The sequence below is a fragment of the Pipistrellus kuhlii genome, unplaced genomic scaffold, assembly GCF_014108245.1.
Source record: "Pipistrellus kuhlii isolate mPipKuh1 unplaced genomic scaffold, mPipKuh1.p scaffold_m20_p_92, whole genome shotgun sequence".
Lineage (NCBI taxonomy): Eukaryota > Metazoa > Chordata > Mammalia > Chiroptera > Vespertilionidae > Pipistrellus > Pipistrellus kuhlii.
Window position 1 is genome coordinate 154,654 of NW_023425598.1, and position 24,390 is coordinate 179,043.

General features: G+C 54.7%; 1 protein-coding gene across 1 annotated transcript in view; it reads right to left on the reverse strand.

Annotated features, from left to right (window-relative positions):
- FSIP2 (fibrous sheath interacting protein 2) overlaps positions 1 to 24,390 on the reverse strand; it is a 54,701-nt gene that overhangs the window by 24,289 nt on the left and 6,022 nt on the right. Inside the window, exons 5-15 of the mRNA XM_036428835.1 lie at positions 21,703 to 21,813; positions 20,166 to 20,273; positions 19,530 to 19,539; positions 16,677 to 16,766; positions 14,615 to 14,730; positions 13,718 to 13,763; positions 11,488 to 11,639; positions 8,244 to 8,303; positions 6,390 to 6,698; positions 5,671 to 6,275; positions 58 to 5,598 (exon numbers count right to left, since the gene is read on the reverse strand). Of these exons, the coding sequence (XP_036284728.1) occupies positions 58 to 5,598; positions 5,671 to 6,275; positions 6,390 to 6,698; positions 8,244 to 8,303; positions 11,488 to 11,639; positions 13,718 to 13,763; positions 14,615 to 14,730; positions 16,677 to 16,766; positions 19,530 to 19,539; positions 20,166 to 20,273; positions 21,703 to 21,813 (7,148 nt within the window). The remainder of the gene's footprint in view (positions 1 to 57; positions 5,599 to 5,670; positions 6,276 to 6,389; positions 6,699 to 8,243; positions 8,304 to 11,487; positions 11,640 to 13,717; positions 13,764 to 14,614; positions 14,731 to 16,676; positions 16,767 to 19,529; positions 19,540 to 20,165; positions 20,274 to 21,702; positions 21,814 to 24,390) is intronic.

Below are 24,390 nucleotides of genomic sequence, written 5' to 3' on the forward strand. Positions count from 1 at the left end.
TGGAGCCTTTGGGGTTGCAAGTCGTCAGCACATCTCTCCGGGGCCTCGTCCAGGTACATGGCGGCAAAGTGTGTGATCTTATCGAGAACCATCTGGACCAGGTCCTTCCCCACCTGCAGTGGCGAGGGCTGCTGGAGACCGCCGTCCAGCAGGGCGGTGTTCTGGTCGCCCGGGGAAGGGTAGGCCTGTGGCACCAGGATCCCAGTGGAATCACTGCCTCCTCCCGCTTGCCCCGCTTCTCCCACGCAGGATGGTGGTGTAGGAAAGGCGCCGTGGCCTTCAAAGGCTTCCTTGGGGGGACTTCCGTGTAAGGAGGTCACCACCACCGCGTACATCTCCCCCAAGACACTCTCCACGATGTCGTTGGCTGCGCTGGTAATGTGTGATTGGACGACGGTTTTGGGTGTGACGTCCGATGTTTTCGTTTTAGAGGTAGACACCGCCGCGAAGGGGGTCTCGTTGAACGGAGGCAAGTGGCCTTTGACCTTTATGACCTGTTGGTACACTTTCCTCAAAGCTTCTTTCACCGGAGCGAGCAAAGCGTCCTTTTCTCTCTGTTTGGATTCCCCACCCCTCATAAATATGTCCTCCAACACGGCCCTCTGGCTTTCCCTCTCCACTCGCCGCTGTTCCAACGGGAACTGGGAGAACAGAGGCAACGTGGCGCTCCCGTCCCGCTCTCTCTGTCCCAGCAGCGCTTGGTCTGGCCCGGCCAGCGGGGCAAACGCACCGGGGCGGTCTTTCGCGTAGAACTGAATCTCCCTCACCGACCTCTTGGCGTTTAAGACCCTCAGGGTGTTGTCGACAATCTCACTCACAGCGATGTTTTCCTGGAAAGAAATGTTGTTTGGATAGAGATGCGCCCTTTGGATTTCCAGGTCCAGGTCGTTCTTAATGAGCTTCAGAATGACACTGGCGATGACGTCAGCGTATTCCTGGAGACTAGCGTGGGGGAGGCGAAGGGGGGGCCCCCGTGTCTGTCTGTAACTCGCAAACGCGGGACTTGCGAGTTCGTGGCGGAGCACCGTTTCCGCCGGCAGTTTCAGGACATTCCCGGCGGACGCCCTCTGGCTCGGGTCTCGAAAAAGGCCGTCCTCCAGCTCGCCGGGCTCCAGCCCCGGGCTGACCAACGACTCCTCCGTGGGCTGGAGAGGCAGGGTGATTAGCGAGTCTATGCTCTTGGTGGCGAAGGATTCCAGCTGGTTCACAATGGTCGTGGTGATGAAGTGAGCGTTCTCCTCACAGGGGTCAGGGGTGGGCTTCGAGGGGCCGTCCCTCTGCACCACGGCTATCTGGCTCGCGACGTCGGCACACGTGGCCCTCCCGTTTTCGGACGACGGAAAGCACTCTGCGTTCCCGTCGCTCTGCGGGCCCATGAGCGGAGGCAGGCGGCACTCTGCCTGTGGGAACACGTCGCAGAAGGGAAGGGGCAGTCTCGCCGGAGGAGGAGGAGGAGGCACGCGTTCTGGCCTCACGCCGAGCATGACGGCCGAGTTGAGGTTGTGCAGGACAAGGTCCACGATGTTGTTGGACATCAGCATGACGTCCGACTTGGGGACGGAGAGTTGTGGGACCACCGTGTTGGCGCCCTCGACGGACAGCCCGATGTCGGCGGCGGTGGCGGTGGGGTGCTGGCCGGCCCGGAGGCCCCTCGGCACGGGTGCGGGAACGGCCAGGTTGTTCTGGTGCAGCGTCTTCTCATAGATGTCGCAGAGGATGCTCTCCATGATGTCCTGTATCTGGAGCTGGAGGTCTTTGCGGTACTCGGTCCTGTTGAACAGCCGTTCGATGATGCCCCCCCGCAGGCCCGCGGGGAGCTCTTCCTCGGAGTCAGGTTTGTCACACTTGCCCCTGCATGAGACGATCCCCAGCACCGTGTTCACGATCTGGCTCGCGATGCCCTCCGAGACCACGAAGCTGTGTGCTAAGAAGGGGCTTTCCCTCTCTTTGTCCAACTCGTGCTTGATGCCTTGTAGAATCTTCCTGGCCACTTCTGTGGCGTGCGAGTTCAGTTTATTCAAAGAGAGTTGGCACCCGCTGGCCTTTTCCAGAACGTGATCCGTGGCGTAGGGAGGAAACCCATCGTCCGGGTACAGGCCTTTGGCGGACAGCGCTTTGCTCAAAATGCTCTTGTCTGGCGGCGCGGGGAAAGGCATGGGGACGGTGAACTGGATCTGGGGACAAAAGAGAGATCTCACTTTGTAGGTGGCGAAGGTCTCTAGGTTTGTCAGTATCTCCTGGATGATATCTTCAGCCACATTTCCTCTGGCCGTGAGACTGGGTGGGACGGGACACGGGTCCCCATCCAGCATGGCGACCGAGGACTGCTCTGCGCGGGCGGGGACATGGAAAGAGACGTTGGCTGAGAAGGTGATGGTTTTGTACCTGCTCTCTCCCGCGCCCCTCTGCGTCATGGCGGCTGTGTACAGCTTGTGCAGCACGGTCGTGACCACATCGCCCACCACCACGGTGACGTCGGCCTCGGACACCAGAGGGCCCGTCTTCTGGTCTATGAATGGGACCGACGCTGAAGCCGGCAGCTCGCCTTCCACGTCGTGCGGGGCGCCCCTCAGTGGAGAGCGGGAGAGAGAGCGCACGTTGAGCTGGTTGGCCAGAGCCCCCTGGAAAATCTCGTTCAAAATGTTCCTGATGATGGGCACGATGGGCGATTTCTGCGGCTCCTTCAGCTTCCCTTCAATCTTGTTGAGGGTCCTCACCAGAACCCACTGCTTCAGAGAACCCGGCTGCATCTCTTCCCTCGGGAGTGTTCCTTCGGCCCCGAATTCCTTCTCAGCATCTTCCAGGCACGGGTCCGGCTCGGCCCCTCCGGGCAGGAAGTTCCCGTAGGTCGGCCGGTACCCGCAGGACTCCATGGCTCTCTCTTGGGACTCGGCATCGTCAGCGAGTACATCGGAGGACACCACGTCTATGATCAGGTTGATTACGTTCTTCAGAAGCTGCCTCTCCGGGGATGGGCTCTTGGCACTGGCCTGCCGGTCCCCGGGGCTCCCGCCCAGCTCCGACTGGATGGCCTTCAGGATGGTGCTGGATGCCCTCTTGGCGTGCGCGTACAGCGCCGAGAGCAGCAGCTCCTCGCAGGTGTCCACAGCCTCGCCGGCGCCCCCGCCCGGCAGCTCCCCCTCGGCGCTGGCCTTGCGTCCCTGCCCCTCGCGGACGGGGTCCAGGGCCCCCAGGCTCCCGCTGGCAAACCCTTCCAGCTTCGCAAACACCATGTTGAGGATGTCGGCGGCCATGGCCGTCAGCCTGTTGGGATGCGTCTCTTGCGTGCTCCCTGTTCTGCAAGGCCCCGGAGCCACGGCTGTGGCTTTCCCGTCCGCCTCCTCCCTGCTACTGTCCCCCAGCATCCTGGACAGGATGCCGGAGATGATGTCGGTGCACTTGGCCATCTCCTCGATGATCGACTTGAAGGACGGGCTGTCGATATCCAGGCTCTCGGAGGCCACCGTCGCCCCGGAGGCCGCGCAGCCGGTGTCCGCGTCGATCTGGCACAGCTTGGCCAGGATGCTGTCCAGGATGGTCCGGGAGAGGTGCTGGAGGTGAGGCGACAGCTTCAGGGCGGTCCCCTGGCTCTCGCTCGTCTTCTCCCGGGGCGGCTGAGCGCCCGGCGGCGGGCCCTCGGGGTCGGCGCCCAGGAGGTGGCACAGCATGTCTAACAGGGTCTCCCCGATGCTGTCCAGCACCTGCAGTTTGCCCCCGTCTTTGCAGTCTGTCCCATCGGGCTCACTGTGGATGGCACACGGGGTGGCTAAGGACCGGCAGAAGGCTTGTTTCTCCTGCCGGCTCGGAAGCCTGGGCGGTTGGCCGATGCCGTCCGGCCCACAGGACACGGAAGGCCCGGGCTCCTCGGGCAAGAGGGACACGCTGCTCCGGTCGGAATGTGCGCTGGACAACATCTCGCAGATGCAGGAGAGCAGTGGGGAGGCCACAAAGTCCTTGCCGAGGTCTGAGACAAGCGAGTCCACGTCGTCCACGTCAGCCGGGGGCTCTCCGCCTCCGAGGGGCTTGCCGTCGTCGTCCGCGGCTCCCGGCGGGCTCTTCTGACCGAGCTCCAGCTCGTCCTGGATCGCCTGCAGGACGATGCCCACCACCTTGGCCGCGTAGGCGCTCAGCTGGCGGTGCAGCGAGGATGGCTCCACGCAGGGCGGGGTGGCGCTCACTTGCAGTTTTGGGTAGACGAGTCCCTTCAGCTTCTTGAACACCGTGTCCACAATGTCGCCCGAGATGTCGTCCACCGGCTGCGGCTCCCACGCCTGCGACCCCGGCGAGGAAGCTGTGTCAGGGCCCAAGTCCAGCGAAGACAGATACTTCATCTTCGTCTCACTGTCAAACCATATGTTCAGCGGCTTCTTGTGTGGCGCCTCTCTGGCCACGTCGGGGGTGTGACTGTGGTCCAGCAGAGTGTGGCGCCCCGAGGGCGGGACAGGGCTTTCGGGGGTGTCGGGGATGCGGCCCAGGGCCGCGTGGAGGATGTCGATCACGGCCTCTGTGATGTCCTGAGCCACCTCGTTAACCTCTGACACGGAGAACAGCTGGTCCAGCTGCTCCTGCACCGACAGTCCCGGCGGCTTTCCGGAGAAGGCGGCGGCGGCTTTACCAGCGCTCCCGCCCGGGGTGCCCGGGGGACAGGACAGGCTCTTGAGCATCTCCATCAAGACGCCTTTGATCACGCTTGCCGAGGCCTTCTGTATCTGGCGCTTCTGGTCCTGGCTGAAGGTCAGCGTGTCTTTGGTGGAGCAGACTTTTCCCTTGAAAACCTCTTTCTTGTGAGCGCCCGGCGCCTCGGTCTTGGATCCCTCGTAAAACAGCACTTTGCTTCGGAGAGAAGCGGGCCTCGGGGGCGGTTTGCTGCTCCTGTCGAAACAGGTGCTCCTCTCCGAAAACCAGCACTCGGGGCCCCAGTCTTGGGACTTGCCCTTCTCGCTCCTCAGAGAGGAGTCCAGCGCGTTCTCCACGAGCCTGTCGATCTCCTCGCTGTCCTCGTCGGAGTACAGGACCATGCCCGGCACGTTGATGGGTGGCAGCGGCCTCCTGGGCTCGGTGCCACTGGCGATGGTGGTGCCGGCGAGCCGGTACTCCTCCTCAGCGTGGGCCGGGGGCCTGGGCCGGGGGCGCCTGCCCCTCGGCGCCTCGGCCTTCACCGGCTCCTGGTGCAGCTGCGTGAAGATGTCGTCCAGCAGCTGCAGGAAGACCACCGTCTCCTCGGACGCCACCAGCCGCTCGTTGTTCAGCTCGGTCTGGACGTAGCCGAGGATGGTGCTGATGGCCTCCTCGATGTAGCCCACCAGCGAGGACTGGGCGAAGATGCTGGAGATCAAGCCCTGTACTCCTTCTCTCGCCAGGAAGCCGGCCGCCTCGGGCTCGGGGCCCGCTTTCCTGGCGTCGGCTCTCCGAAGGAACGTGCCCTCGGGGCCGGGGGTGCGCGGCGGGCAGGGGGGCTTCGCCGCGGCGGCCAGGTGGGGAAGCTCGTTCTGCCTGCCGGCCGCCAGAGCCATCAGCTTCCCCAGGATGGTCTGCACCATGTCCTCGGCCACGTCGCACATGGGCTCCCTGGGGTGGGCCGGCGGGGCGGTGGGCAGCCTCCCGCTCGGCGGCCTCCCGCTCGGCGGCCTCCCGCTCGGCGGCCTCCCGCTCGGCGGCCTCCCGCTCGGCGGCCTCCCGCTCGGCGGCGGCAGGAGGCGCTCCCCGATGGTCAGGAAGCAGGGGGCCATCTCCACCGGCCAGTCCTCCTGCACAAACATCTCCACGCACTTCTTCTCCACGGCGGTCTGCAGCTTCTCCAGCATGTTCTCCACGATGTCCGAGGCCACGGAGCTGATGTCCACGTTGGAGGGGACCTCGTCCAGCTCGGGCTCGCAGGGGTCGACGAACACCTCTGCGGTGACCGAGGAGATGGCGGGGACGGCCTGCGTGAGGTCGGACATGATCTCCTGGAAGACGCTCTCTAGAATCAGCTCCGTCTCCCCTTTGAGGTGGCACTTGAAGTTCACAAAGATCTTCTCCAGGTTCTGGATCTCGGCCCTGGCCGTCGGCTTCGGAAGCTGCGGGGCCTCCAGCCCGCCCTTCTCCGTCTCCGTGGTGGCGTCCTTGGACTTCTGGGCGCCTGCCTTGAAGGAGGTCAGCAGGTAGCTGTCAGACTTGCAGCTGCGGAGCCTCGTGTGCGCGTAGACGCCGGTGGCCGTCTTGTAGGTGAGGGTCGTGGTCACGGGCGGGCCTCCGTGGGCACTGTAGGTCTTCTCCACCACCGTGCGCTCCACCTGGGCCGAAGGCGGGCCGTCCGCGTGGTAGGTCTTCTCCACCACCGTGCGCTCCACGTGGGAGGAGGGGGGCCCCTCGGCGCGGTAGGTCTTCTCCACCACCGTGTGCTCCACGTGGGCCGAGAGCGGCTTCAGCGGCGTGGGCGGGCGCCGCAGCGCGATGTCCACGGAGAAGGTGCGGGGCGACCCGGGGAAGGGCCTGGGGGGCGGCGCGGCGTAGCTGGTGCAGGTGAAGCCCTCGCTGCAGGTGCTGCAGAAGCTGGAGCTCTCGGAGGACAGGACGGACTCCGCGTCCCCGTGGTAGACCTGGCTCCGCAGCCGCTCCTCGTACCGGGTGATGGCCGGGTACAGGATGCTGGTCACCGTGGCCACCACCCAGGCCATGATGTTCTGGAGAATCCTGTTCAGCTCGTCAGACGTCACCTGGGCGGGAGGCGGGCGGGAAGGAAAGGGAAACCATGGAGCCGCTCACTCTCTTTGGGGACAGAGGGCAGCGTTTGCTTGTTTTTTTCTGACAGGTCAGGCACCGCTGCCTTTCCTCGTGGTCGTAGAGAGAACAGGTAAAGAGCCTACCGAGACTTTCTGATTAATTTCTGTCCTACCGTGAACTATTTTCATGTATGTTTGCATTTGATTCACATTCCCTCAGAACTCTCCCCGACCCCAACATTCTTTCTCTTTTCTGGGATATATGACTTTTTGATTAAGAAAAAGAAAAGAAAAGAAAAGAAAACCACCAAATTGCTCTTTAGAGTCCTAACATGCAAGTATTTTAGCAAGAAGAAGCATCATGCCTATGACCGAGAATATTTCTAGAAAGACACCATATTATTTCTAGCAAAGTATTTTCAAAACTGAACATCGTCAAAACACGTGGGTGCCTGCAGACGCACCTGCTGAGCTACCACGTGAGGATGGAAGATGTTTCGTCTCTTCACCCCCTCCCTGGAGGCGGGGATGAGCCTGTGATCTGTGAGGGACTGCGGCTCATTGTTAAGGGCTCTCTGGTAGAAAGCCTAGAGTGAATGCTTTGCGGAGACTGAATGCCTTTGTGCCCAACCAGAGAGTGTCAGTGCAGTGTCTTGGGTAGGAAGGCTGAGAAAAGATGATGCAATGAAGGAAACATTAGCTTAGACCAGTGGTTCTCAATGTTTCTGATGCCTCGACCCTTTAATACAGTTCCTCATGTCGTGGTGACCCACAACCATAGAATTATTTTCATTGCTACTTCATAACTGTAATTTTGCTAATGTAGGGCCATCTAAGACCATTGGAAAACACAGATATATACATTACGGTTCATAACAGTAGTAAAATTACAGTTATAAAGTAGCAATGAAAATAATTTTATGGTTGGGGGTCACCACACCATGAGGAGCTGTATTAAAGGGTCGAGGCATTACAAAGGTTGAGAACCACTGACTTAGATAGAAAACAAGGGCCGAGCTAGAACTGGGTCTGTCAGAGTCAGGAGGGCTGAGCCATGGTCAGGGAGTGAGAGAACTCCTCGTGTTGAGCTGGAAATATAAATGGAAGGATGACTGTTTCCTCAGAGGTCAGTGGAATTGTTGCTGATTGAACTGGACCAAGAGTAGAAGCAGAACATTCTACATACCTCTAATTACTGAGAATCTCCTTTGGGCTTGCAAAAGTCCAATTTATTGCCTGTCATAAACTGGTAGACTGTGTTTAAATTATTACTTTTAAGACACAAAGGCTGTAAGCAGTAATTAACAGCAAAGCATGTATAGGTATGAGGATAAGCCATAGGATTCTTGCAATGAGGCTGTTCACATCCCAAACATTGCCTGACGTTAGCATGGCATTATCCATGTTTCAGGCCAACATTCAATGAAAAGGTAACATGTATGTAGCATCCTTTCTCCTGATGCATTTGAGAGAGTTTGGAGGCACCCCAGGGACAATCATTTTTCCCCTGCTCTAATCACTTTAATTCCCTACAGATACTTTGTCACTTATTGTACAATTGTACAACATATGTTGGACGAGAGCATATGTTGCATAATACTTGCCTCATATAATCATATCCTAAATCAACTACATTAAGAATAAAATCTAGCCAAAACCGGTTTGGCTCAGTGGATAGAGTGTCGGCCTGTGGACTGAAAAGTCCCAGATTCCATTCCGGTCAAGGGCATGTACCTTGGTTGCGGGCACATCTCCAGTAGAGGGTGCGCAAGAGGCAGCTGATTGATGATGCTCTCTCATCAATGTTTCTAGCTCTCTATCCCTCTCTCTTACTCTCTGTAAAAAATCAATAAAATATATTTAAAAAAGAATAAAATCTAAATTCTCACAGAGGAAGTAATTCTTCTAATCCACTATAACACATACAAACCAAGAATTCAATATATATATATATATATATATATATATATATATATATATATATATATAGTTTTTCTTATAACCGGAGATAATATGTCACAGATCTGCAGTGTCATTCTTTGGCTAAGTGGGAGGGAGTGTTTCCAACCTTGAGATATGAGAGAGAGATATCCTTAAAGTTTTCCATGTAGTGAAATATGGAAAGCAGGATGTAGTTTTCAGGTGTATTCTATCCCATTATGATGCTAAGCTAAGAAATAGTCCCGGAGTCAAAGCTTTTGGATTTGTGCCACTTGCTATGAGTTGAGCCGGTGCCCATGTGATAGAAGCCTGTCAGGATACGTGTTGTCCCCCGAGCCCTCGTTCCTTCCTGCCTGGGAGAGATTTACAGACCCGCCCTCCTGTCTGTCTGCCGCGCATCTCAGTTCGTGGGTGACCAGGTGCCTTTCGTGTGACTTTCCTGGGTCACGAGCTCTCAGCCTATGAAGATGGTGAGGGACAAACCCAGGCATCCCGGCCCATCAGTCAGGTCTGCAAAGCCCTGTCATACTGGCTTCCCGTGTGTCTGATGATGCCCTTATAATGGGCAGGTCCCTTAACGCCCCCGCCCCTTCTCGCCGCACGAGACCCCTTCCTTTCTGCAAGGGCCAGCATTCCCTTTGGTGAGAACTCTAGACCCCTCCAAAATCCAAGAATTAACCAAAAAGAAACATTAAAGAAGAAAATATGGGCAAAGAGAGAGCCTAATAGCCACACTTGATGACCCATTATTTGATGCACAACTCTTTCTCTATTATGACACTGTAGAAAGTCTTATTGATAGGCTACTTTATCAATGGATTTTATGATACGTACTTTTTTTTGTAGGTTATGCGGATGTCTGTAAAGTCAAGAAAGGGGATCGTTTAGTTATTACTTAAGGCCAAAAAAAAAATCTATGGAACCTTTTCTAAAATTTCTGATCATTGAACCAGTGTCTTCTCTTCATATCTGGGAGTTTTTCTACAGAAACTCAAAAGGAAGGATAAACTTTATTTTTGTCAACCCATTTCTCCTTCTCCTCCTGTACTGACATGCTTTATCACTCAGAGGAGGGATAAAACGTCATCTGTATAAACTGCATGAGACACACATCCGTCTGAAAACCCCACAGGGAAAGTGTGGGGCCCCCGGGAGGAGAGGCAGATGGGGAAGGAAGGACATCCCCTTGTCTACTTCAGCATCGAAGCTCAGTGCTGAGCGGGACAGAACCTTCACTGCATCCCAGCGGCCCTCCAAGGGCGAGGTCCCCTCCCCACTCCCTGTGGGCTGGAACTTGTGTGATTACAAAAATACTAATTTACAATTACACATGGACTTCTTTATCCCCACCCTCCCCTCCCTTCCCTCTGAGGTCCGAATACTTACATATTTGTGAACAAGTGAGGAGCGTAAGTATTTGGGCTTGGCTCAGGAGCCTGTGGTCCTGTTTATCAGAAAAAGAAAATCATAGTTGGTGCCCTTCCCCAGTGACGTCTAAAACAGCCATGACTCCCGCGGTAGGTGCTCAGCCTCTAAGGCCTCGGCCTCGGTTGAGAGTCTGCAGAAACTCCCATCACCAAGCGCCAGTTCCTTCGCTATAAGGCTACAGGCACCCTCCCCTCTGCGGCCCTTACTCCCCTGGCCAGTGTCTTCTCGGCTGGCCTTTCAGGTGTCGTCTGTGGTCCACACGCACAGAGACACGACCAGTTCCCACAGGCCTCCGAGCCCTTGGGCTGTGTCCTTTGCCTGGAGGACCCACTGCCTTCCTGTGAGGACTCCTCCTTAGGTCTCCTTCAGCGTGTTAGCCGCCCGGGAGCCTTGCTCAGCATCTGCTACGTCAGTCAGTGTCCTCCTGTTTCTCCGCACACGCACCGCCCGCCCCACGCTTACTGCACTGTGGGGGCGTCACGGGCAGGGCCGTCTCCTCACTTCACCGCCACGCCCGCCCTGGGTGAGAGCCCGGGTTTTTTCACTCCCCAGACCTGGCACCGATCGATCGGGCCCCGTGAGTGCGGGCGGAAAGGATGAACGAAAAGACGGCGTCCTTTACCCCTCGGTGGGGGCCGGTGCTTACCTGTGTCGTAGCTCAGTCTCTTGCTTTCTCTTTTATTCTGTGGAACCCAAACGACAAAACAAACAAACATCCTCAGAGGGCTCCCAGGGTCAGAACATTAACTAACCCTACGCACTTGGACATAGAAATCTAAGGGGTGGAGAATGTCCCTTGAGGGTCAGTTGTTAAGAGGCACCCCCACTGTGTGCGGTCTGCAGTTTACAGAATCTACACGGGCACCCTGGTGTCCTGGAAGGGCCGTAAGAGCGCTCGCCCATCGCCCATCGGGTGACCTGTTAAGCCACCGGGACTCAGAATGTGTTTGCACCCACATCTGAGATTTATCACAAACAAAAGGCCCGCTGTGGGGAAGGGGTGGGGTGGGGGAAGGCAGGGGCGGGGTCTGGGAAACGCCACCCACGGTCACCCTCAAGGGCTCTCTCTCCTGCGGGAGGACAGGACAGGAGTGCAGCGTTCAGGCCGAAGGTGGGGGTTGGTCCTGGGGGGGAGGTGGAGAAGAGACTCCATGGGAAACTCCGCACAGGCTTCTATTGACGAGCCCTGACTTCGCGCAGAGCACGCTCCCGCTCCCCCGACGCCAGGCAGGTGCTCAGCAAACATGACCTGCTCTGTGTCAGGCAGGGATGCTGGAAAAGCAAGTCCCCACACACCCGCCCAGGCCCGCCTTGCAGGCTGAGCTGCCGTCCACAGCTGCTCTGGCAGCGCCCTCGGTACGGTCACGTGGTGGATGGAGTGTGTTTTGTACCAAGGAGGGTCTTCAAATGGTACCTCGTTAAGTAAGCTTGTATTTGGGGCAAAAGAAATGTTGTAGTCCTCAACTTTTGCAGGCCCCATAAACGTCTGTGAAGTTCTGTTGAAAGTTCTCGTGGGTGAAGTTTGAGTGGAAAGCAGAGTCTCTGGAGCTGAGGGGTACAGGACACCTAGAAAGAAACAGTGATGCGTTTACACTGAGAAGGCAGTGTCGCTGAAGCAGGGGTGACTGTTAGGTGAGGGTATCTCCCCATTGATCTTTAGAGAGAGTGGAAGGAAAGAGACAGAGCGAAAGAAACATCGACGGGAGAGAGACACACCGATTGGTGACCTCCCACATGCGCCATCCCCACCTAAGTACATGCCCTTGACTGGAACTGAACCTCTGCTGGCCGACACTCTATCCACTGAGCCAAACCAGCCAGGCCTGGGTGAACGCTAATGAGAGGACTGACCCAGTGTTCTCCTGCTGAGCTGTCTCAGTCGCTGGATTACCATATGGGGGATTTGTCTGACTTAAGGAAGTATGGAAAAGGATAGCATGGAAAATAAAATAAATAAAATAAAATAATAAAATAAAAAAAATAAAATGATAGTGGAGTCTTTTTGGATGATCACTGACTACAGCTTTCCAGAGGTTCACCATCAGTTCCAAGGAGTCTCAAATCCTTAACTTATTTAATGTTATGGCCTAACTTATTTAATGTTATGGCCAGCTTAATCCCTATAACCACAGACCATGGCCAAAAAACTTTTCATTTCATTCAGTCTGCAGTGAGAAACTTACAACTACTTGAATGACCAAAGCTGTTTGGTTTTTGTTGTTGTTTTTTGTTGTTGTTGTTTTTTGTTTTTTAAATACCTTTATATTGATTTTGGAGAGAAAGGGAGAGGGAGAGAGAGAGAAAAACATCAGTGATGAGAGAGAATCATGGATTAGCTGTATCCTGCAGACTCCACCCTGGGCGTGTGCCCTGACTTGGAATCGAACCCTGACCTGGTTCATAGGTTGACACTCAACCGCTGAGCCACACCAGCTGGGCCCAAGGCTGTTTTCTTGGAAGAATGCTTCCACAACAAATGCATGGTGGATGGAGAGGAGGAGGAAGGGTGGGAGGGAGGGCAATAACATTGTAAAGGATGGAGGAAGCAAGGCCTGGAGCTGTGGGAGTGGAACAGAGGAAAGGGCTCGGGAAATGAAGAGGGCAGATTGAACAGAAAGCGACAACTTTGGGATGCAAACTACAAGAAAGAGGAAGAGTCCAAGATAACTGGGTTTTGTTCCTGGGGGAACTGGAAGGCTCAGGAAGATGATGCCTGTGACTGTATTGACCTTGGGGTAGTCATTGGCCCTGGATGGAGATGTGTGAGGTTTCCTGCTTGTATATTTAGATAAGTATACAGAAGGAACTCTTTAGGGACTTTCAGAAATCTAACAAGGCACCTAAAAACTTATTATTATTGTTATTATTATTATTTTTTTTTGCCCTAGCTGATATGGCTCAGTGGATAGAGAATCGGCCTCTGGACTGAAGAGTCCCAGCTTTGATTCATGCCCAGTAGGGGCATGCAGGAGGCAGCCAATCAATGGTTCTCTCTTATCATTGATGCTTCTCTCTCTCTCTCCCTCTCCCTTCCTCTAAGAAATCAATGAAAGTGTATTTTTAAAAAAACATAAAACACCTTTATTGTTGCGAGTATTTCAGATACCCCCCACCCCACCCCATTACTCCCCTCTACCCAGTTCTCACCCCGCCCCAGGCCTTCAACACCTTATTTTTTATGTCATAGGTAATGCTAATCTCTAGTTAATCTCTTTCTGCCCCACCTTCCCTCTCAATAGTTATTGAGTGTACAGTCCACTCCAGGGGGTTTGGGAAATCTGGCGTATTGTCTGGGGGGAATTGCTGGCACTGCCTCCTGAGGACAGATGTCTGTAGGGTAACCTGCTGAGCCATACAGTGTCAGTAACTTACTCTGCCTGTCCTGATACACAGCCATCTGGGACCCTCCTTCCCACACCTGGCAACTTTCTAAAGCCATACTCCCAAAGCAATCACTCAGATATTTGGGCTAATTATAACACCTATCATCATAAACAATCTTACACCATGCTTTATTTTCTAAGATGACCATGATTTTTGTAACCAGGTAAAACAAATAGCTTGAAAAACTATGATGAAACCCATAATTATTGTATATTCTTAATAAGCAACAAAACAATTATATATATTTTTCATTTTCTTACCTTTGCCATTGGTAGGACTTGGTTTTTTAGTTAACATTCCATCTTTCTGTGTGGTACAACATTAAAGAGAAAAAAAAATTTATTGGTGACTGTACTTGAGAAGATTTTTCCTTCTATGAAACAAATACAGATTTGTTTTCACCCCTTTGTCTCCTAATTCTCTCGTGATAATTGCTTCAGGAACAACAATCTTACCAACTTTCTCGGGTACCTCTTCCAGGAATCTCAAGTCTAACTATTTTGAAATTGAGTTCAGTATACAATATACAATATACAATATACAATATACAATGTACAATATACAATACTCCCAATACTCCATATTCTGTTTAAAGCATGGAGTCTGTTCAGTGATCAGTTCTAAAAGTGGAGTCACTCAGTTTGTTTCAGGGAAAGACAATCCAGTTCACTCTCATCTAATGCTGAATGGACACATTGCTTAGAATCAAAACAAAATTCCTCATCCCAGAACCTAATTTTATCGTAAAAGCATTTGACTGTGTCTCTCTGGCCTGCTAGACAATGTGTTCTCAGGTGCTTGTCTCATCTTTGTGTTCCATGTGACCCTGTTTTCTCCTCCTCCCGTGCCTCTGGCTCAGCACAGAGCTTCTCCAGCAGGAGATGCTCAGTGGGGTGTGCAGGAGGCAGCCAATCAATGATTGTAGTAGCTACGATTATAACTGATAAATGTTTGATTTAGGTGAGTTTTTCCTAAATTATAGAATGAGTCTGCACAAAGGTTACAACAGTGTCAAGGAGAAGGATCAGATCTCTGGAACAGAATCTAATATTCCTAAATAGTCAGTACCCTGCTAGGAGGGAAATAGATTGTTCATAGAAGTGAAAGTTAGGTGAATTAATGATCACCATACAAAAGTTCAGGACATAAATTTATACCTTTTGTTCCATAGTATTATTATCGCGTACATTCGATTGGAACATAGTTGGAGGTGATGAATTTCTGGTAACATTTTTGGACCCACTTGGAGATTGATGAACACCTATTGTCTGTTCTAAAATTAAACGAAAAGAAAAAAAACACTAGTTTTTTTTTTAAACAACAATTTACTGAAGTATGACTGAAGTATAAAAAACTGCACTTATTTGAATACTTTTAAAAATCAATTTTAGAATGTCTACAGCTGTGAAACGATCACTGAACTCAAAATAACATCCCCAATACCCTCAAAAGATTTCACCCACATTTGTAATCTATCCATAGTGCTCTGACCATCCCTTAACACTGCTGCTCTGTACCTCTCACACAATATTATTTTACTTTTCTAGAATTTCATATGAATGGAATCCTAGAGTATGTACTCCTATTATTTATTTATTTATTTATTTATTTATTTATTTATTTTATTTTTTGGGGGGCCTGGCTTCTCTCACTAAACACAATGTCACATGTATTAAAATTTGTTCCTTTTTTTGTGTGTGTTTAACTTTTAAGAAATGCCAAAGTGTTTTCCAAAATGGTTTGACCATTTTACATACCATTTACCCTTGCAGCAGCATTTTCTCTCTCATTGATGTTCCCATTTCTCTCCCCCTCTCCCTTCCTCTCTGAAATCAATAATATATGCCACTCTTGTTAGAGTGGAGCCTAGATAGATCAACCCCACTCTGTTTCTGATGGGTACCACTGCACTCCCCACATTCATCTTTTCATGGGAGATGCCCTCCAACTAGACCGATATTTATAGGTCGGATCCCCCGGCAGTTGTCCCAGCTGGACTGGCAGCTGGGGAGGCTGAAAACAAGGTTTTCCATCCAGCATCCGTTCATTCAATACCACTGAGTTTGCTTTTATAAATATCAGTAAGACTAGCCTGGGCCACATGAAACCCTTGAGTTTGAGAAGGTCACCGGGGGTGAGATAACTGTGTCAAACATTGAGAACTGAGGTTCAGGATCTACATTTCAGTAGGTGTGGGGCCGGTGGTGTCATCATTAAGTGTGGTGTAGAACCCTTTGGTGTTTTATACAAAAGTCTTTGGAATTTAAAAGTGGGATCCGCCCTAGCCAGTTTGGCCCAGTGGATAGAGCGTCTACCTGTGGACTGAAGGGTCCCAGGTTCAATTCCGGTCAAGGGCACAGGCCAGGGTTGCGGGCTCGATCCCCAGTAGGGGGTGTGGAGGATTATTTCTCATCATTGATGTTTCTCTCTCTCTCTCCCTCTTTCTTCCTCTCTGAAATCAATTAAAAATATATTTAAAAAGTGAAAGTGGGATCCATGGAGCTTCGAGACCTCGGTGGTTCTAAGTGACATCCAGCTGCCCCCAAGGCAGCCCTGTCTCTTCCCAGGTTTCTGAATCTTAATGAGACTCATCAGATTACAGGCTTGGAGGGAAGATTTTGGACTTTATTCTTTAGATGCTAACTGATAAGAACAAAGGGACTTAACTGTTACACTTTACTTTTCCCTGGAAATTTAATAGTGGGAGGGGATCAATGTTCCATCTGAACAATTCTGTACTTTTGATCATGGAACCTTTGGAGCAGTGGTTGCCAACCGGTGGCCCCGCTGATTTGGAGGACGCGGGTGCTGCCCTCTGGGTTCGGGTGAGCTCTGACAAGACACGTGACGCAGTGCGGTGTGAGAGAAATAATAACTTCACGGTGGCTTTGCCGTTCATGCGCTTGATTTATGACTCACTCCAGTGTTTCCTAAAATCGTTTTGAGTATTATAAAATTAGGTTGCAATTTGTTAGGTTTCTCGTACTGTTCATTTAATAGCGCTGAACCGTCATGGGATTTTCCTAAAAGGATGCCCTCATGTTAAGTTTGAAACACTAAATCAGTAGCTAGAGATCAAATTCTGGTAAGAATCCCTCTAAGCCGGTCATTGGACAGCAGAGAACAGAGGATTTGTCTGCATTTAAGCAAAAGGGGCCATCTAAAGCCAGTCTTTCCCCAAATTGCCACTTAGTATTTCTTATCTCACTAATCAATTACCATGGCCTCCTTTATTTGGCTTTTGTTCGGTGACAGTGTAAAGTGTCTTTATTTCCTCAGAAGTCTTCTTTTTCTTCATTGGAGTGTAAGCTTAAAGAAATGTAAGAAGACACTTATTTTTAATAATGGCGACGACAGACTTACCCAAGATAGTCCATCTTTTCCTGGCCCGAGGGTCAAGTCCTATGCTAATCGCCGGTGGCCAGTGGGGAGGCAGCGAGGAGCTGGGAGATGTGGACTGGAAGACAGACAACCACTCTCGAAGAGTAGCCCTCCCGGTCAAAGGAGGGACAGAGCCCAGGGACCTACACGACAGGGTGTGAAGACCTGGGGTGGTAGGGGGCTGGGTGGAGGCAGGTAAATGGGAGACATCTAAATGGGAAACATCTATAATAATTTCTACAATAGCACATATATTTCAATAGTAACACACACACACACACATGAAGATGTGATATATATAAAATATGGACTATTATTTAGCCCTAAAAAATGAAATCTTGCTACTTGCAACCACATGGATGAGCCTTACACTCCTTAAGACAAGACAGACAGAAAAAGGCAAATATCAGGTCATCTCTCTTCTGTGTGCGATCTAAAAGTAGGTAAATAAACCAAGTTCATAGCTACAGAGAGTAGGCTGGTGGTTGCCAGAGGCAGGGGTGGGGGAGGGAGATATGCATTAATTATTATTTTTTAAATTTAAATTGAAAAATGAAAATAAATAAACGAGGGCCAACGTTTCCTCCTGGCCGAGAGGAGAGGCCACCCAGCTCGTGTGCACAGCATGGATTCCTCTCTGGGCAGCCGCCAGCCGCCCTCGGTGCCGACTGCGGCCCTGAGCGGTTCCCACGCCTGCACAGCAGCCACCCGCACCGAGCCCTGGTTCTCCATAGGGCGATGCTCGGATGCTAGTTCCGGGTCCGCACCACGAAGGACAGCAGAGCTGTGGGTCCCCCTGGATCAGACCCCTCTGGGGCCCTTCCTCCGCCTCTCTCTGTGCCCCTGGGGCCCGGTGCTTTGTGTGTGTGTGTGTGTGGGGGGGGTGACATGACTATGGAGCTATGCTCCCGTTTCATCTGAGAAACCTGTCCCGTCCTGTCGCCTCCATAGCATACGTTCATCTCTAACCTCCTTCTTCCCAAAGGGAGGTTTGGGGTAACAAGGGCTTACAATGCCCCCTTGACATCCCTGTTCCTAGTAAGTGAGGAAGGAATGCGTGTAGCTCCTGAAGTGATTTCTGCAGTGGGGCATTGCTGCCATGATCCCAACGAGCTGAATCGTTCAGCAAACATACGTGTAGTCTGTGCTTACATACATGCGTAGAGTGCCAGGTGCCCAAGGAACACCGAGGTTGCCGAGTGAGGCTGGTGAAGGTCTGTAATACGTGTGTCAAGAATGGCAGAGAGCAGCCCTGGCTCCTGTAGGCATTGTCCTGGGCACCAAAAGGCGGTGGGTTCGATTCCCGGTCAGGGCGCATGCCCAGGTTGTGGGTTCGATTCCCAGTCAGGCATTGCACGGGAAGCACCCGATTGATGTTTCTTTCTCACATGATGTTTCTCTTTCCCTCCCTCCCTCTTTCTAGGGTCAATTAAAAAATAAACTAACAGTGCGGCTCGAATGCATCGAAAAGGAAACAGAATGACACGAGTGCTACAGGGATCCAAGGAGAGGCATGCCCCGGCCGGCTCTGTGCAGGCAGGCGCTCTGGAGCCGGTTACAGCCGGTCTGGGGAGTGAGCAGGCGGTGCAGGCGGAGGGAGGCGGTCGGGGAGGGGAGGCCGGGAAGTACGGGAGGGGATGCCTGTTTTAGGAACGGCCAGTCCTCTCATGTGATTGGACAAGGACCTGACCTGAGTGCTGACTGTGGGCCAGGGCCTTTACACACGTCAGAGGAGCTGTTTCATCTGGGCTTTGTTTCCAAATGACAGCACGTGGCTGTGGGCCATGGTCGGCAAACTGCCACATGCGGCTCTTTGGCCCCTTGAGTGTGGCTCTTCCACAAAATAGCATGGCCTGGGCGGGTCTATGTTGAAGAAGTGGCGTTAGGAGAAGTTTAAAACATAGGCTCTCCAAAGGAACTTCGGTCGTTGTGCTGTTGATATTTGGCTTTGTGGCCTAAGGAGTTTGCCGACCACTGGCTGTGGGCAGTTAGGTGACCTGTCCGAGCATTTGCATGGTAAGGGCATGTGAAAGCAGGGCTTGGCCTCCAGCATTTGGCTCAAGAGTCTGTACATGTTAGGGATTAGGTCACAGCTGCCTTCTTCATGGATTTACACGAAACACAGGAAAACAGCGCCCCGGGGCGGGCTCTGGACAGTGACCAATGGGATGGCTGGCTGCCTGTGGAGGCAGAGCTCTCTTTGCGAGGTCCTGGGGCTCCCTGACTTGTGGGGCCAGGATAAGAGACAAGCAGGAGCGTCTAAGCATCGTGAGGTCGCTGTTTAGAAGTGGGATTTGCCGAAACCGGTTTGGCTCAGTGGATAGAGAGTATGCCTGAGGACTGAATGGTCCCAGGTTTGATTCCGGTCAAGGGCATGTACCTTGGTTGTGGGCACATCCCCACTGGGAGGTGTGCAAGAGGCAGCTGATGGAGGATTCTCTCTCATCGATGTTTCTAACTCTCTATCCCTCTCTCTTCCTCTCTATAAGAAATCAATAAAATATGTTTTAAAAAAAAAGAAGAAGAAGAAGTGGGTTTGAGGTGGGTCCCCTGGAGAGCCGGTGGAGACCAGGTGGGGACTTGCTGGGTGACACAGGTAGGCTCTCACCTGGACACAGGGCCGGGGGGCAGAGGCCAGCTGGACGGGATGCTGTGATGGTGGCTGCATGGTGTATGGTGTGTGTGTGTGACCGTGTGTTCCCTGATACTGCAGAATCACAGATCATTAAAGCGAGTCTGCGTCTTTGTGTTCTTGCCATGAAATATTAGTTAACATTATGAATTAAGTTGATGTGATAAAGTCCCTAATAGTTTATGACGTTATATATGAAAGGAATCTGGTAGAGATCGGGCCTGGCCAGGTCGTGGCCTGATGTTCCTTCTTTAAACTTCCTTCCTGTCCTTCTTTTCCCCCTTCTGGTTTCCTCGCCACCCCTCCCTCTAACTCCCCAGCCCTCGGCCTTCCCTTGCTTTGTCCCGGGCACCGAGTGCTGCCAGCAGTGCAGAAGCCTCGGCCGGCATCTCACGGCCTCTCTGTCCTGCAGCTTTCTCAGGGTGAGTAGCAAAGGAGACAGGACTTTTCGTAGAGAAGCTGGTTAGGATTGCAGTGTGGGCAGCCTTGTCTACTGAGCCAGGGGTAAGGCTGTCTGGAGTGTTTCTTACATCCGTGTCCACCCTTCCCCGCAAGCGGAACGGGGGACGTCTGGAGCCGGGCCGGTGCTCAGCAAGCGCAGCAGACACCGCGTTACAGAGCGTCTCCTGCCGGCACACAGGGCGCGCTCCGCAGACACCCCTACCCCGCCTCAGCTTACATTCGGGGCGCGGCACCTCCAGCCCTCGGTAATCCGTGTTTTTCCCCGTGTCTTCCCTCTTGAGGCCGTTCTGTTGCATTTTTTGTAAATGATAAGCCATCTTCTTCTCTAGAAGAGCTTGTTTCTAAAACACGGAGGAAAGCGCACAGGTGAGCATCGTCTTGCCGTCTAGGATGCAGCACACGCACTCACCGGCGACAGCTCCTGTCCCACTGGTGCTCAGACACGCGGTGGACACGCGGTGGACACGCGGTGGACACGCGGTGGACACGCGGCGCAGGCCAGCTCCCTGCCCGGGTTCAGGCGCCTGGTCCCCAGTCAGCCCAAGGGGCTCTGCCCGCCCAGCATCCTGGGGGCCACAGAGTTTCTAAACCACCTTCAGTCGGGGTGCTGAGGCCGACCGGAGGGAAACTGATGGAACCCGTGGCCCGTGACTTCCCCTTGTGACTCTGCAGGCGCGGCACAGGGGGAACTGCCCACTCTCCTAGCCCCGTGGCCGGCAAACTGCGGCTCACGAGCCACATGTGGCTCTTCGGCCCCTTGAGTGTGGCTCTTCCACAAAAAAATCGTTGACCTATGAGCATGGCCTGGGTGAGTCTATGTTGAAGAGGTGGCATTAGAAGAAGTTTAAGTTTAAAAAATGTGGCTCAAAAGAGATTTCAATCCTTGTCCTGTTGGTATTTGGCTCTGTGGACTCGTGAGTTTGCCGACCGCTGGCCTGACATTCCCTGGCAGAGCGGCTGCAGGACCTGCGTGTGGCCGACGGCCCGGGGCCACAGCCAGGCCGGCCCGAGGGTCAGGGAGCACTGAGCTCCGGGCCGCCTGCCCACCTGCCCCGCAGCCGCCCCGGGAACACGTCCTCGCGGTGCTCTGGGCAGGAAGCAGGACGGGGGTAACTGGTCCCAGGTGAGACACGGTCTGGCTCCATCAGACGCATTTGAAAAAGCAAGACCCTCACCAATCAAACGGGTCCGGCAGTGAGTGATTAGTATCTATAAGAGAAAGATTCTGCACCCCAAAAGTGAAGTTCATGGTATGGGGCATTGATCAGAGGCAGCTGAGCATACAGAGGAGCAGGAAAGTGAGCCGTCAGACAGGAAGTGAGTCAATCCTGGGCGCTCACAGATCTGGGTGTGTGGCGTGCCTCTGTGGGCGTGGTCCTGGGATCGTAAATCCTCTCCTTCTCTTTACAACAGATTGAGACTCGAAATCATAAGATACTGTATCTGACTTAAAATTAAAGGCACTGACTCTAAAAACTAACGGATGGGTGAAGATGGAGAACTTTTCCCAGGAAATTCTGATTCTAAGAAAAGACCAGGCCCGCCATTGTTTTCCTGCGGGAGGTACAGGTGTGGTTTGTGGGGCGGGGGCTCCCCCAGACCCCGGGTGCTTTTGGTCCTGTGGTCAGAGCAGAGCGGCCGCAGGTGTCCACACGGTCATCACTCGGAGCTGCCCTCTGGCCCATTCGGGGGCAACCCCGTTGGGGGCACATGCCCCTCAGAGCCCCCACCAGCCCCGCCTGTGCCCCGATGTGGGGGGGCCACACCTACCTTCCGGTCGCTCTCCTCGCGGTTCCGCCGCCGCTGCTCCTCGATCCGCGCTTCCCGCTTCACGTCCTCGACAATCCTCGAGAGCAGCAGCATCTCCTTGGCCTTCCATTCCTGGGGGTGCAGGCGAGCGGTTAGGGCGCCCCGAGCCCTGTCTTTGTCCCGCCACCGAGCCAGGCCTCGCAGTGAGCGTGTGTCCGGCGGTGAGCGTGTGCATGGCAGTGAGCGTGTGTCCGGCGGTGAGCGTGTGTCCGGCGGTGAGCGTGTGTCCGGCGGTGAGCGTATGTCTGGCGGTGAGCGTGTGCCCGGAGGTGAGCGTGTGCATGGCGGTGAGCGTGTGCCCGGAAGTGAGCGTGTACCTGGCGGTGAGCGTGTGCCCGGAGGTGAGCGTGTACCTGGCGGTGAGCGTGTGCCCGGAGGTGAGCGTGTGCATGGCGGTGAGCGTGTGTCCGGAGGTGAGCGTGTGTCCGGCGGTGAGCGTGTGCATGGCAGTGAGCGTGTGTCCAGTGGTGAGCGTGTGTCCAGTGGTGAGCGTGTGTCCGGCGGTGAGCGTGTGTCCAGTGGTGAGCGTGTGTCCAGTGGTGAGCGTGTGTCCGGCGGTGAGCGTGTGTCCGGCGGTGAGCGTGTACCTGGCGGTGAGCGTGTGCCCGGAGGTGAGCGTGTACCTGGCGGTGAGCGTGTGTCCGGAGGTGAGCGTGTGTCCGGCGGTGAGCGTGTGCCCGGCGGTGAGCATGTGTCCAGTGGTGAGCGTGTGTCCGGCAGTGAGCATGTACCTGGCAGTGAGCGTGTGTCCGGAGGTGAGCGTGTGTCCGGCGGTGAGCGTGTGCCCAGAGGTGAGCGTGTACCTGGCGGTGAGCGTGTGTCCGGAGGTGAGCGTGTGTCCGGCAGTGAGCGTGTGTCCAGTGGTGAGCGTGTGTCCGGAGGTGAGCGTGTGTCCAGTGGTGAGCGTGTGTCCAGTGGTGAGCGTGTGTCCGGCGGTGAGCGTGTGTCCGGCGGTGAGCGTGTACCTGGCGGTGAGCGTGTGCCCGGAGGTGAGCGTGTACCTGGCGGTGAGCGTGTGCCCGGAGGTGAGCGTGTACCTGGCGGTGAGCGTGTGTCCGGAGGTGAGCGTGTGTCCGGCGGTGAGCCTGTGTCCAGTGGTGAGCGTGTGTCCAGTGGTGAGCGTGTGTCCGGCGGTGAGCGTGTGCCCGGAGGTGAGCGTGTACCTGGCGGTGAGCGTGTGTCCGGAGGTGAGCGTGTGTCCGGCGGTGAGCGTGTGTCCAGTGGTGAGCGTGTGTCCAGTGGTGAGCGTGTGTCCGGCGGTGAGCGTGTGCCCGGAGGTGAGCGTGTACCTGGCGGTGAGCGTGTGTCCGGAGGTGAGCGTGTGTCCGGCGGTGAGCGTGTGTCCAGTGGTGAGCGTGTGCATGGCGGTGAGCGTGTGTCCGGCGGTGAGCGTGTGTCCGGCGGTGAGCGTGTACCTGGCGGTGAGCGTGTGTCCGGCGGTGAGCGTGTACCTGGCGGTGAGCGTGTGCCCGGAGGTGAGCGTGTACCTGGCGGTGAGCGTGTGCCCGGAGGTGAGCGTGTACCTGGCGGTGAGCGTGTGCCCGGAGGTGAGCGTGTGCATGGCGGTGAGCGTGTACCTGGTGGTGAGCGTGTGCCCGGAGGTGAGCGTGTACCTGGCAGTGAGCGTGTACCTGGCGGTGAGCGTGTGCCCGGAGGTGAGCGTGTACCTGGCAGTGAGCGTGTGCCCGGAGGTGAGCGTGTACCTGGCTGTGAGCGTGTGCCCGGAGGTGAGCGTGTGTCCGGAGGTGAGCGTGTGTCCGGAGGTGAGCGTGTGTCCAGCTGTGAGCGTGTGTCCGGCGGTGAGCGTGTGCATGGCGGTGAGTGTATGTCTGGCGGTGAGCGTGTGTCCGGCAGTGAGCGTGTGCATGGCAGTGAGCGTGTGTCCGGCGGTGAGCGTGTACCTGGCGGTGAGCGTGTGTCCAGCTGTGAGCGTGTGTCCGGCGGTGAGCGTGTGCATGGCGGTGAGCGTGTGTCCGGCGGTGAGCGTGTGTCCGGCGGTGAGCGTGTGCATGGCGGTGAGCGTGTGTCTGGCGGTGAGCGTGTGTCCGGCGGTGAGCGTGTGCATGGCGGTGAGCGTGTGTCTGGCGGTGAGCGTGTGCATGGCAGTGAGCGTGTGTCCGGCGGTGAGCGTGTGTCTGGCGGTGAGCGTGTGCCCGGCGGTGAGCGTGTGCATGGCGGTGAGCGTGTGCATGGCGGTGAGCGTGTGCCCGGAGGTGAGCGTGTGTCCGGCGGTGAGCGTGTGCATGGCGGTGAGCGTGTGTCTGGCAGTGAGCGTGTGCATGGCAGTGAGCGTGTGTCCGGCGGTGAGCGTGTGTCTGGCGGTGAGCGTGTGCCCGGCGGTGAGCGTGTACCTGGCGGTGAGCGTGTGTCCTGACCCCAATGGGCCTCCTCCCTCCTGCCAGGTGCGAAGGCAGGCGGGGAGAGTTGGCATTTCCCCCCAAAGCTCCCTCCTCACTGAGGGCTCCGGCCAGTTAAGAGGTGTCCAGTTGCCAGTGTGGAGCATCGGCCTAGGAACCAGGAGGTCAGGGCTGGATCCCCAGTCAGGGCACAGGCCCGGGTGGCAGGCTCCATCCCCAGTGTGGGGCGTGCAGGAGGCAGCCGGTCAGTGATTCTCTCATCATTGATGTTTCCACCTCTCCCCCTCTCCCA